The sequence below is a fragment of the Panthera uncia genome, chromosome X (assembly GCF_023721935.1).
Source record: "Panthera uncia isolate 11264 chromosome X, Puncia_PCG_1.0, whole genome shotgun sequence".
NCBI lineage: Eukaryota > Metazoa > Chordata > Mammalia > Carnivora > Felidae > Panthera > Panthera uncia.
The window spans coordinates 39,269,536-39,283,169 of NC_064817.1; the positions used below are offsets into that span (position 1 = coordinate 39,269,536).

General features: G+C 46.7%; 1 protein-coding gene across 1 annotated transcript; it reads left to right on the plus strand.

Annotated features, from left to right (window-relative positions):
- The first annotated feature begins 1,123 nt into the window (after nt 1-1,123).
- On the plus strand, nt 1,124-13,422 carry RGN (regucalcin). The gene is made up of 7 exons (XM_049644595.1): nt 1,124-1,208; nt 1,504-1,683; nt 3,894-4,076; nt 7,658-7,873; nt 10,889-11,020; nt 11,385-11,539; nt 12,859-13,422. The coding sequence occupies exons 2-7, from the start codon at nt 1,515-1,517 to the stop codon at nt 12,907-12,909; spliced, it is 906 nt and encodes a 301-aa protein (XP_049500552.1). The 5' UTR covers nt 1,124-1,208; nt 1,504-1,514; the 3' UTR covers nt 12,910-13,422.
- The last annotated feature ends 212 nt before the right edge of the window (nt 13,423-13,634 follow it).

The window sequence follows — 13,634 nt, forward strand, 5'->3', positions numbered from 1 at the left end:
GCCTAGCGAAAGCCCCTCGGCCCGCTCTTCCGACCAGGGCCGGCCGGCCGGAAACCGACTGCCCCCTGCGCGCCCCGGGGACCCCGCGCCCTGCGCGCCCCCGCTCGGCCGGCCCGTGCACCGGGCGGCCTCGACCTGCAGCTTCCCCAGGGCCTCGCGGTCGCCCGAGGCTGCAGCGGCGCCGCCGGGTCGCGCGGAGGCCCCTCACCCGCACAGGTACCGCAGGTGCAGCGGGGGCACCCGCCGCCGCGTGCCCGCTCCCCCCTGCCGGGCCGCGGGTGCCCGAAAACCCCGGGCGGGAAAAGGACGTTTGCCGGCGCGCCTGGCTTGCACGCCGGGAGCGCCGGGTTAGAAGTCGCTGTTGCAAAAGTCCCGCGTCTGATCTTGGGCCTTATCTCAGACTGATAGCAGGAAGGTCTTTGGAGCCCGTGCCAAATTTTAACAGCCGGCGCGGATTCCGAATGCTACGACGCTGGCAGTCAGCATTTAAAGCCTATTTGAGCCGTGTCTCTTATAAAAAAACAAAAAAACAAACAACAAAAAAAACAATGTATCGAAGGAAATTTAATTAAAACAAAGATTCTTTTCCTTTTCCCCGTGTCACTCATTTGCCCCATCCGTGGGTGGGACCCCTCACTTCAAAGCAGAAAGATGCCAGGGAGAAAGTTGCCTGTTTTTCCTCGCCCATGGGGTTACTTAGGTAATGTTGTTGGTTTATTTGTTTCTTTTCTGATTTTTCTTTGTCTTCTCCCCGTTCGCTGGTCACGCTCTGGCCTAAAGTCCCAGCATGAAATGTTCTGCCTGCGGAGTTCAGACTCCTTGCCAAACTGGCACCGTGCCTTGCTAGGCGGCCAGAAACAGCTGTCCCACGGGGGTGCCCAGACCGTGCCCTTTTCTGCACCCCTTCCATCGCGTGCAGTTGAAAAGGGGTGTCCGTTCTCATTCAGTTCACGGAGGAATGTATTTCGAAAAGTGCAGTTCAGAAAAAGGCAGAGCAGGAAGGTTCTGGCCTTTGAGCGGTCAGAGAGGGGAATCCGCACCATCCGCGCAGGGGGAGGGCGGCGGGAGCTGGTGTGCTGCAGGCGGGGGAGGGGCCACCAATGAGGGAGCTGCCCGCCCCCGCCCCACCTTGGGGGCTAGGGCGCAGGCATAAAGGGCAGCCTTACCCCGTCCGAGCGGCCAGCTCTCCGAGGGTCATTGGCACCGAGGTATGGATGTTGGGGTGTTGTGATTTTTTGCCCCCTCTCTTTTCAAAAGATAGCTTGAAAATAGGCACTGGGAAGTAAGTCAGTTGAAGATGTCTCATGCTGGACTGTCAGCTCTGTCTTCATTTTCCTATGCGTGTCTTCCTGCCACATGGCGTTATTTTGTTCTGATGAAGGGAAAAGTGGCTTTCCTGTTCTGGTAAAAACCCAGTCTGTACTTACCAGCGCCTCAGGCCAGGTGTTTTGCTGAAGTTGCCCGACGCGGTTACATTTTACCTTATCTCTGTTAACCTTCCAGAGATCTCTCGCATGATCATGTCTTCCGTTAAGATTGAGTGTGTTTTGCCGGAGAACTGCCGGTGCGGCGAATCTCCCGTGTGGGAGGAGGCGTCCAACTCTCTGCTCTTCGTCGATATTCCGGCAAAAAAGGTTTGCCGGTGGGATTCGCTCAGCAAGGAAGTGCAGCAAGTGACCGTGGGTAAGGATGAAGGCGGGGCTCTCTCTGGGACCTGCCCGGATGGCTGTCTTTTCCCTGGGGAGTGGCTGTCACCTGATGTGTCATTCCCCAGGGACCTTCCTGGTAAAGGGTACTAGGTATGCTTTAACACTTTTGGATTGTCCTGCTCTCTGTATCCCCTGTGTCCTCCCACTTTGACCCAGGAGAAACTTCTGGATGGTCAATACTTTCCTCTTCCTCTGTGGGGGAGACGGCAACATTTCCCCATCTTGTTTTGCTCAGGGGGCGCACAGTAGGGTCTTTCCGTAACATCCTCGGGTAACAGCTTTAAAAGTTGCAGACCCCGTTTGTGGCATAGCAAAGGCTGTCTTATCCTGGGTCAGGCCAAGCCCTTAATCTGCGAAAAGAAATAACAGGCATATCCCTTTGAACATAAAAAGAAGGGCTTTCAGACTTACAAAGCATCAACCAGGCCTATCCGGTCATGGTAACAAAATAAGATTCAGGATCATGGTAACAAAATAAGATTCAGGACGAAATTCAAGGGCATTTGGATGAGATTGTTTATGGCCACGTGATTCCCAGTGGAGGGGTTTCTCATTCTCTGGCCGGGAAGGGTGTGGGCTTGGTTAGAGATAAGGAAGTTGCTTATTTTGTGTTAATGAGAAGAGATACCAGGAATTCCTGTGACCTCGGGGACGGCTCATCCCAGAACTGGTGACCTCAAACTTTTTTTTTTTAATGAGTGGGAACAGCTTCTTTTTTTAAATTTTTAAAATTTATTTTGAGAGAGAGAGAGAGAGCAGGAGAGAGGCAGAGAGAGAAGGGAGCATGACCTGAGCCGAAACCAAGAGTCAGATGCTCAACCTACTGAGCCACCCGGGCGCCCCAAGAGGGAACAGCTTTTTAATTCACCCAGGGATATCAGTTCGGCTGGAGGCAAAGTGACTGTGACCAGCGGTCAGAGTGGGGACAGGGACCTGTTGCCTTCCCCAGTCTCTCTTTGCCAGCCTGCACACATTAGGGATATATCCCCACCTCCAATCTGCAAACTACCCCCCACAAACCATAGAAAAGGCTTATGATGTCAGCAGTCACTTAGGAAGTCTCAGGCCACAGGTCAGGATCCATGATGAGAATGTGACCTTCCCTATAGTGTCCCGCACATTCTCCGGGCCCCTCGATGGCTGGAATCAACTTCTGAACAGGGCTTTTAGCTAAGACCTGCTCCCGGAGCACCTGGCGCCTTGTGCTTGTTGAAGAGGTGCTCAGAAAATGTTTTCAAAATAAATTCTGGTCAATTGGTTTCCTGTGATTGCTCACCATGGTAATCAGTCTCTCCACTTCAGAAGTCTCCTTATATGTGGAAAAATACTAAACCCAGGAAACCTAACATTTAAAAAGTACAAAATGTAGGGGCGCCTGGGTGGGTCAGTCGGTTAAGCATCCGACACTTGATCTCAGCTCAGGTCTTGATCACAGAGTCGTCAGTTCAAGCTCGGCACTGGTTGTGAAGCCTACTTAAAAGAAAGAAGAGAGGGGCGCCTGGGTGGCTCAGTCGGTTAAGCATCAGACTTTGGCTTAGGTCATGATTTCGCGGTTCGTGAGTTCAAGCCCCACATCAGGCTCTGTGTTGACAGAGCAGAGCCTGGAGCCTGCTTCGGATTCTGTCTCTCTCTCTCTCTCTCTCTCTCTCTCTCAAAAATAATATAAAAAAAAAAGAAAAAAGAGAGACAAGCCCTGTTTCGGAGGGAGAATGAGATGTCGCAAAGCCTAGTTACCAGAACCAAACGCAGTTTGTAGCTCTGGGTATCCTGGAGACCAGGTGAATCGAGCATCACTTGCTCTGTGACAGCTACTCTGGTGTCCCCTTGTCCCCCCACCCCAGTTAGGGACCCCCTCCTTCGAACTTGATGTGACACCCGCCCCAGTGTATGGTGGCTGTCGCAGTGTGACTTCCCTGCTTCTCCCACTAGACTGGAAGCTTCCAGAAGAGTTGGGTTTCATTCCCCTTTCTAGCCCTGCTGCCCAGAACACTGCTCAATGAATATACTCTGGTTAGGTAGTCTGCACCCTTCAACTGAAGGGAGAGGGCACTCCCATTGTCAAAAGAGCTGGAATCCCCTCGGGGTGGAATCCCCTCGGGGATGTCTGGTGGCTTGATGCCTGCGGTGGGCCGCTGGGCCGCTGGCCCACGTGTCGAGTCCTGAATGCTGCTTTTGCTTCTGCAGATGCCCCCGTCAGCTCTGTGGCCCTTCGCCAGTCAGGAGGCTACGTCGCCACCATTGGAACAAAGTTCTGTGCTTTGAACTGGGAAGATCAGTCGGTGGCTGTCCTGGCCACAGTAGATAAAGATAAGAAAAACAATCGATTCAATGATGGGAAGGTGGATCCCGCTGGGAGATACTTTGCTGGTATGGTTTATCTCTAGCACCTGTTGACTGAGCCTTGGCGATAAGCAAGACTTAGAGTTGGACTAGTAATGGGTCTTGGGGTCTTTTATCATTACTTGAGTAGCCTTTGACTGAAAACAAAATCCCGTAAGAAAGGCTTCATAAATATCCCTTTCAATTTCTGTCTCCAGCAGAGACTAAAGCGTGCATGGTACTTTTGTAGTTTAAATGAGTTTTAAAATAGGGGTTTTGTGGGGTGCCTGGGTGGCTCAGTCAGTTAACCGACTTCATCCGACTTCGGCTCAGGTCATGATCTCGTGGTTCTCGGGTTCGAGCCCCGCATCAGGCTCTGTGCTGACAGCTCAGAGCCTGGAGCCTGCTTCGTGGATTCTGTCTCCCTCTCTCTCTGCCCCCCCCACCCCCGCCCCTGCCCCTGCTCATACTCTGTCTCTCTCTCTCTCTCTCTCAAAAATAAATTTAAAAACATTAAAAACTTTTTTTAGATAAATAAATAAATAAAAAGTTTTGGGGCCCCTGAGTGGCTCAGTCGGTTAAGCGTCCGACTTCAGCTCAGGTCGTGATCTCACGGTTCATGGGTTCGAGCTCTGCATTGGGCTCTGTGCTGACAGCTCAGAGCCTGGATCCTGCTTCGGTTTCTGTGTCTCCCTCTCTCTCTTCCCCTCCCCCGCTCATGCTCTCTCTGTGTCTCAAAAATAAATAAACATTAAACAAAACATTAAAAAATTACATTGGTACAATTTCATCTGATGTACTATCTATATTCCAGTTTGGCCATTAACCAAATAATGTCCTTTATAGCATTTTTTCCCCTCTGGCACAGGATCTAGTCTATGATTATGTATTGCATTTACTTGACATGTCTCTTTAATCTTCTTTAGTTGGGAACAGTACATAGCCTTTCTTGTTTTTTATGACACTGCCATGTTTGAAGAATATAGTCCCATCCAACTCCCCTTGTTTTTTAAATTTATTATTCTTGTTATTCTTATTATTAATGTTTTATTCGTTTTTTTTTTTAAGAAAGAGAGAGAGAGAGCATGAGCAGGGGAGGGGCAGAGAGAGAGAGAGAGAGAGAGAGAGAGAGAGAGAGAGAGAATCTTAAGCAGGCTCCACACTCAGCTCAGAGCCCGATACAGGCTCAATCCCATGCCCCTGGGATCATGCCCTGAGCCAAAATCAAGAGTCAGACGCTTAACCAACTGAGCCACCCGGGTGCCCCAGTTCTGTGGCACTTTGCGAGACAAAATAAAGATGTCGTCAGGGTCGCCTAATATTTTGAGCAATATTTGCATGGTGTAGATTTTCCTATCCTTTCACTTAGTCACTATCTGTATCATTATATCTGAAGTGAGTTTCTTATACCTAGCAGATAGTTGGATTTTTTTTAAATCATCTTGAAAATATTTTAATTGATATGTTTAGGTTATTTACATTTACTGTAATTACTAATATGTTTTGAGTTAGATCTACCATTTTGTTAGTTGCTTTCTCTTCCTTCCCTCTGTATTTTTTGTTCCTCTGTTTCCCCTTTCCTGCCTGCTTTTGGGTTGTGTGAACGTTGTTTTAGAATTCAATTTTAATTTATTTGTGGTGATCTTTTACTATATCTCTCTGTATAGTTTTTAAGGGCTTCTGAAGAGATTGCAAAATATACAGTTAACTTTTTGCAGTCTAGAACCAATATTTTACCACTTCAATTGATCTTCACTTATTTATGCTATAGTTGTCTTTTTTTTAATGTTTACTTATTTTGAGAGAGAGAGAGCACGCACACAAGAAGGGCAGAGAGACGGGGAAAGAGACAATTCCAAGCAGGCTCCTTGCTGTCAGTGCAGAGCCCCAGTCAGGGCTTGATCTCATGAACCATGCGATCAGGACATGAGCCAAAATCAAGAGTCGGACACTTAACTGACTGAGCCACCCAGGCGCCCCTGTGCCCCTGTGTTGTCTTTATATATGTACATGTAAGCCCCATCGGAACATGTGATTTTTGGGGCGTCTGGGGCGGCTCAGTCGGTTGGGCATCTGACTTCAGCTCAGGGAATAATCTCAAAGTTCATGGTTTCAAGCCCTGCATCAGACTCAGCGCTGACAGCTCAGAGCCTGGAGCCTGCTTCGAATTCTGTGGCTCCCTCTCTCTCTCTGCCCCTCCCCTGCTCACACTCTATGTGTCTCTCTCTCTCTCTCTCTCTCTCTCTCTCTCTCTGTCTCTCAAAAATAAATAAACGGTAAAAAAAAAAACTAAAAAAAAAATCCTACGGCAAATATTGACACATTCGTCTTAGTAAGCAACCTGTATGTTTAGGTTCAGAGTATTTACCAGAAAAGCTGTGACCTGCTGTCTGTGAGGTACTCCTAGGATCTGGTCCCCATGTGGGCCACTCAGCGCTGGTCTGAGACTCAGGAGTTCTAACCACAGCTTCATTCCCAGTCTTTGGTATGCTAATTAGAACCAGATTCGTGCACATACAAGTTGAAGATGAGCCTGGAGATCATAAACAGCTTTATGGAATGCCAATTTCTGAGCAACATCCCTCTTCACTATTTCCGGGTGCCTTCCATTTTCCTGGCTCTCTCCTTGTCACTCCTCCAGCCAGAAACCACCCTGTCTCTAGGACGGTGCTGTCTCTGGGGGCCAAGCAGCAGGAGGGAGGGAGAGAGAGAGAGAACGTAAACACAGCAGTGTTTGGCTCTGCCTTTTTGGAGCTACACCTTCACCAAATGGAGAGGAATGTCCCCTTCCCTGAGTCGTGGTTCCTGCAGTTTCTGTTGCTGGCCACCGTCTGCCGTTGCTACCCTTGCCGCGGAACTGACGGAACGGAGAAAGGCACGGAAAATACCCAGTCTCTGAGCCTCAGGAGTTTCCTTTTCTGCTCCCTGGGCCAGATTCAGAGGGTTCCTCTTGGATCCCGGTCTTTGCCACAGCGCTCACGTCCAAGTTCCAGGCCGTGTTGAGTTCAAGCTGGGACATACTGGAAAATAAAACAGAGCACTCCCCACCAGTTAGGTGGCATTGCACATTCTGGTGTTCTTCCCTGGAGCTGCCTGATACGTACTTTTCAGAGTTCCCAAATAGCCACATGGTTACAGACGTTATAGTTGTGCTCAGGGCAAGAAAATGGGGTTGGCGAACATGTACTCCTTCTTATCTGGAAGAACTATAAGTAACCTGTTGGTATAAGTTTAATTTGCATTATAAGCAAGGTAGGTGTCGTTTATTTAAAATTTTTTGATGTTTATTTTTGAGAGAGAGAGAGAGAGAGAGAGAGAGCAAGTCGGGGAGGGGCAGAGACAGAAGGACAGAGGATCCGAAGCAGGCTCTGCCCGGACAGCACAGAGCCCGACACGGGGCTCAAACTCACAAACCATTGAGATCTTGACCTGAGCCGAAGTCGGACGCTCAACTGACGGGGCCACCCAGGCACCCCAGTAGTTGTCATTTTTGGAAACGGGACCCAGGTTGGGATTGTATGATCATCTCCTTGACTTGATGATGGGCAGGGAACCCTGGGATAAGAGGTGGTGCAGGGCACAGGGCAAGATGCTGTGGAGCTAACCTCGGTGCTTTTTGGGCTTTGTAGGCACCATGGCCGAGGAAACGGCCCCAGCAGTTCTGGAGCGGCACCAGGGCTCCCTGTACTCGCTCTTTCCTGACCACCACGTGGAAAAGTACTTTGACCAGGTGGACATCTCCAATGGTTTGGATTGGTCCCTGGACCACAAAATCTTCTATTACATTGACAGCCTGTCCTACTCCGTGGATGCCTTTGACTACGACCTGCAGACAGGAAAGATCTGTATGTACTTTTTCATTATTCCTTTTAATACTGCTGGTGAGTTTTTTTTCCCCCCTCTGTATGTAACCAGTAAGCTGCCTCTTCCTCAACTCGTCTGAAAAGGTCCTTATTTGGGGGGGGGGCGCCTGGGTGGCTCAGTCGGTTGAGCATCCGACTCTTGATCTCGGCTCGGGTCACGATCTCACGGTTTGTGAGTTCGAGCCCTGAGTCAGGCTCTGTCCTGACAGCACAGAGCCTGCTTGGAATTCTCTCTCCTCTTTCTGCCCCTCCCCTCCTCATGCTCTCTCTAAATAAATAAGTAAGGAAGCTTAAGAAAAAAGGTCCTCACTTGTGAAATAAGGGACTGTCTGGTGGTTACTATGCCAGTATAGTCACAATTACACAGACCTGACTATTTTTTCCAGTGAAGCCGTGGCCCTCAACACAACTAATGGTGGCCGCCGTTGCAATAATATGAATAGATCCTTAATTCCCTTTCTTGCCACCATCTCTAGAAAGAGGCTCACCTTGAAATGGATCCTATTCTACCAGGATGTGCCTATAGGGAAGCAATACACAGGACAATGAGCTAAAGGAAGAGAAAGTTAAGGTTTGGGGTTGAAATCTCTCACTTGCGCTTTAGTTAACCATAGGAAGCTACTCAGGGACAGATGAATAATCTTCCAAAATAGAGAAGTTTACAAAGTAGTTGCAGATTGTTCAATTCCGTCAATGGGTTCTACATGAGCCGTAGTTGGAAGCTGGGAGGGGAGGAGTTCTTGTGAAAAATCTAGAAGGGAGTGCTTGAAACTGTTTTGTGAAAGGTGCCAAACCACAAGAGCCAAACCCATAATGAAAATGACATGAAAAAAATCACAAGACTCTCGTATAATTTAACCAGAGGCAAACTATTTCAGTACTGATGTTTTTGCTCTGAAATATAAAGTGCTCTGTTTTATGACTGTTTTTACCCATTTTACTTATGCATTTTTTTATTAAAAAAATTTTTTTAATGCTTATTTTTTGAGAGAGAGAGAGTGAAACAGAGTGCGGGCAGGGGAGGGGCAGAGAGAGAGGGAGACACAGAATCGGAAGCAGGCTCCAGGCTCTGAGCTGTCAGCACAGAGCCCGACGCGGGGCTCGAACTCACAAACCGCGAGATCATGACCTGAGCCGAAGTCGGATGCTTAACCGACTGAGCCACCCAGGCGCCCCTACTTACACATGTTGCTTTTTTTTTAAACTTTTTTCTTCCATAACCCAGTGCAGTTATTAGAATGACCTGGATTTCGTAAAGATCCTCTGGAGTTTGATGGTTTTTTTGTATACTGTGATTCCCCCTTTAATGCCAGCCAGTTAGTTGGCTTCAGAATACCTTTCCTTTCAGGAACAAGCTTTTTTTTTATATTTTTGAATGTTTGTTTATTTTTGAGACAGAGAGAGAGAGCACATCTGAGCGTGAGTAGGGAAGGGGCAGGGAAAGACGGAGACAGAATCTGAAGCAGGCTCTGTGCTGACAGCAGAGAGCCCGAGGTGGACCTCAACTCAAGAACCCCGTGAGATCATGACCTGAGCCGAAGTTGGATGTTTAACCGACTGAGCCACCCAGGCGCCCCAGGAACAAGCTCTTCAATGTTTAGTTTTGATAAGATGATTTTGGAGCATTTGGCAGAAACAGAACTGGTACATCTTACTAGTTTTTGCACGTGAACTGTTCACATGGTACCATTATTTTTATAACCATAAACTGAAATGTATCTAAGATGTGCAAGAGCTTCAGTTCGGGTCAGCCTCAAAGAGAACTATTGGTATTTTGTTAAGAATTCCAGGGGCGCCTGGGTGGCTCAGTCGGTTGAGCGTCTGACATTGGCTCGGGTCATGATCTCGCAGTTCGTGAGTTCAAGCCCCGCGTCGAGCTCTGTGCTGACAGCTCGGAGCCTGGAGCCTGCTTCGGATTCTGTGTCTCCTCCTTTCTCTGCCCCTTCCCCACTCATGCTCTGTCTCTGTCTGTCAAAAATGAATAAACGTTAAAAATTTTTTTTTTAATAAAAAAAAAAGAATTCTACTTTTTGGAGCACCTGGGTGGCTCAGACAGTTGAGCGTCCGACTTCGGCTCAGGTCATGATCGCATGGCTCGTGAGTTTGAGCCCCGCATTGGGCTTTCTGCTGTCGGCGTGGAGCCCCCTTCGGACCCTCTGTCCCCCTTTCTTTCTCTGCCCCTCCCGTACTTGCAATCTCTCTCTCAAAAATAAATAAACATTAAAAAATTTCTACTTTTTTCTCTCCTCCTCTGAAAGCTTAGACAGATAGGTCTGTACCCAAACCAAAGAGAGTATGATCATCCCCAAATCATGTGGTAAAAATCCTTTGTTGAGGAGTGCCTACTTACGTTTCTGGACATTTTTGTTTTTTATTATCTATTTAATTTTTAAAGTTTATTTATTTTGAGAGAGACAGAGAGAGCATGAGTTGGGGAAGGAGAGAGGGAGAGGGAGAATCTCAAGCAAACTCTGGGCAGCCAGCACAGACCGAGACACGGGGCTTGAACTCACGAAACCACGAGATCGTGACCTGATCCGAAACCAGGAGTCAGATGCTTAACCAACTGAGCCACCCAGGCACCCCTGGACGTTTTTGTTTTAAAGTTATGAACTCTTGGGCACCTGGGTGGCTCGGTCGGTTGAGCCTCCGACTTCAGCTCAGGTCATGATCTCGTGGCTTGTGGGTTTGAGCCCTGCATCGGGCTCTGTGCTGATGGCTTAGAGCCTGGAGCCTGGTTCGGATTCTGTGTCTCCCTCTCTCTCTGCTCCTCCCCCAGTCATGCTGTCTCTCTCTCCTTCAAAAAGAAATAAACATTAAAAATATAATAAAAAATAAAGTTATGACCTCTTCTGAACCATCTCACATGCCAGACCCTGACTAAGGAAACGTGATCAGGATTTACAGTCAGCTTGAGCATCACTGTCTGATGCTCAGTATTGAGCGGCCTGTTGTTTCGTTGTACGCATGTGTGTATTTGTTTGTTTTTAACTACAGCCAACCGCAGAAGTGTGTATAAGCTGGAGAAAGAGGAACAAATTCCGGATGGAATGTGTATTGATGCTGAGGGGAAGCTCTGGGTGGCCTGTTACAATGGAGGAAGAGTGATTCGTTTAGATCCTGAGACAGGTAAAAATAAAAAAAAATCCCTGCCCTATCTAGAAAAAAACAGACACTAGCAACGGGAGAAACTACATTACTGACAAAGTTATACAGAGATATATTCAAAGGTCTCGGTAGGGTGATTTTGGAAATAAAGGCCAAACATATAGCCCCGAATTTACAGTCAGTCTTCCTTTCCTGCGGAGGTAAGTCTTTTGGGCCAACACAAATCATCAGGGAAGGTTAAGTCAAATACATGGCTGGTATCTGACCTCCACTTTTTGACTCCTCTTTTTGGAATATCCCTAATCTTCTGCAAGGAGTCCAGAAAGGCTGTGCAGGTTGGAGATTTGCTGGAGCTAGACTTTCAATAAAATATTTGCTCCTCTAGGGAAAAGACTCCAAACTGTGAAGTTGCCTGTTGATAAAACAACATCATGCTGCTTCGGAGGGAAGGACTACTCTGAAATGTACGTGACATGTGCCCGGGATGGAATGGACGCGGAGAAGCTTCTGCAGCAGCCTCAGGCGGGTGGGATCTTCAAGGTGATCTGGCTCTTTCTTTTATCTTGAGGGTGAGATTGGGGAGATCCTTGGCTAAGTAACTGAGCCATTAGTGCCTTTTCATACTTGTAAACATCATGCTAGACTTGTAAAAACATTTTATTCAGGGGCGCCTGGGTGGCTCAGTTGGTTGAGCGTCTGACCTCGGCTCAGGTCATGATCTCGAGGTTCATGAGTTTGAGCCCCGCGTCGGGCTTTCTGGCATCAGCATGGAGCCGGCTTTGGATCCTCTGTTTCTCTCTCTTTCTCTCTCTTTGCCCCTCCCCTGTTGCACTCTCTCTCTCTCAAAAATAAATCAACATTTAAGAAGTAGCCTAAAAATTTTTTTATTTAGATTTTCTAGACTATAAGCCCAGGACGATGTGTTCAGCCTACTTTGTGGTGTACTTCAAAATATTTTGGGGCTTCAGTAGTGCTTGTTGAAATTCTATAAATTGGTAGAATGGGCTTGGAAAACCAGTGTTTGAAACATGTTTATAAGATCAATTGAGGGGAGCCTGCGTGGCTCAGTCGGTTAAGCGTCTGACTTCAGCTCAGGTCATGATCCCACGGTTCGCGAGTTCAAGCCCCACTTTGGGTTCTGTGCTGTGGCAGTTAAGAGCCTAGAGCCTGCTTTGTATTCTGTCTCCCTCTTTTTTCTGCCCCTTCCCCACTCATTTTCTCTCTCTCTCTCTCTCTCTCTCTTTCAAAAATAAATATACATTAAACACTTTTTTAAAAAGATCAGGTGATTGTTTTGATGTCACAAAAATATCTTTGGGTTTCTTAACTTCCTTTTTGCAACAAAACAAACACTGGTAAAAGTCATAGACCTCTCAAGCTGAAAAGAAATAAGAAGATGATAGAAATAAAATCAGGTATTTTTAAATTTTATTTTAGAGAGAGAGAAAGACCATGCACAAGCGGGTGAGAGGGGCAAACGGGGGGGGGGGGTGGAGAGAGAGAGAGAAAGAGAAAGAGAGAGAATCTTAAGCAGGTTCCATGCTCAGCACAGAGCTCGACTCTGAGCTCGATCCCACAACCCCGGGGTCATGACCTGAGCCAAAATCAACAGTTGGACGCTCAACCAACTGAGGCACCCAGGTGCCCCAAATTCAGGTTTAAATACAAGTTAATTGTAGATGGTTGCCAGTTGGATTATTATCAATGGACCACCTAATCAAGTAATTCCTTTTTATGATAGGAAATAAAACAAGGATGATTGGTGGCTAAGTAATAGTATTATGAATCACAAAACTGCTTTTAAAGAATACTTGGGAGTTATCTTTTAGCAAAGTTTCTCTCCTTTCTTTTTTTAACAGATAACTGGCCTGGGAGTCAAAGGAATTCCTCCCTATCCCTACGCAGGATGAAGATACAGAAAATTCTAGAGCTGAAATTTCAATGTAGTTACCAAAAAAATAAATGATGTGATAAAAATTTTTATTTACAATTTTTTTAAGGTAGAGCATTTTAGTAAGGGGTGACAGGTAGTTTTGATAACACTACAAGGCCTTCTGAAAAGGTATTATAGAAATGTAAAGAATTGTTCAACTGTAAATTAACCTCTTGATTCTTTGCAAATAGCTAGAAGGAGAGTGGGGAGGGACCCTATCTGTTCTGTATTCCTTACTTATTATACCTAAAGCTTCAAAAAATTAATAAATACTGGCCTGGTAATGACTTATTATGATTATATTCCTTTTTATTTTTATCATAGTTTTATAAAATATACTGCAATGCTAACCTACCCTCATATTATTCTTCCTATATGCTATTTTTTACAAGCTAAAATATTCCTGGAGGTTAAGAATTAAACACTCTAGCAAAATGCATGCTTCCAACAGCCACCTAATAAATGTAAAAGTACTATATGACTTTATAGAAAGAATACTTTTATAATTTTTAGTGTATTTATTTATTTATTTTAATTTTTTTAATGTTTATTTTTGAGAGAGGGACAGAATGTGAGTGGGGTAGGAGCAGAGGGAGAGAGAGACACAGAATCTGAAACAGGCTCCGGGCTCTGAGCTGTCAGCACAGAGCCCAATGCGGGCCTTGAACTCGCAAACCATTGGATCATGACCTGAGCTGAAGT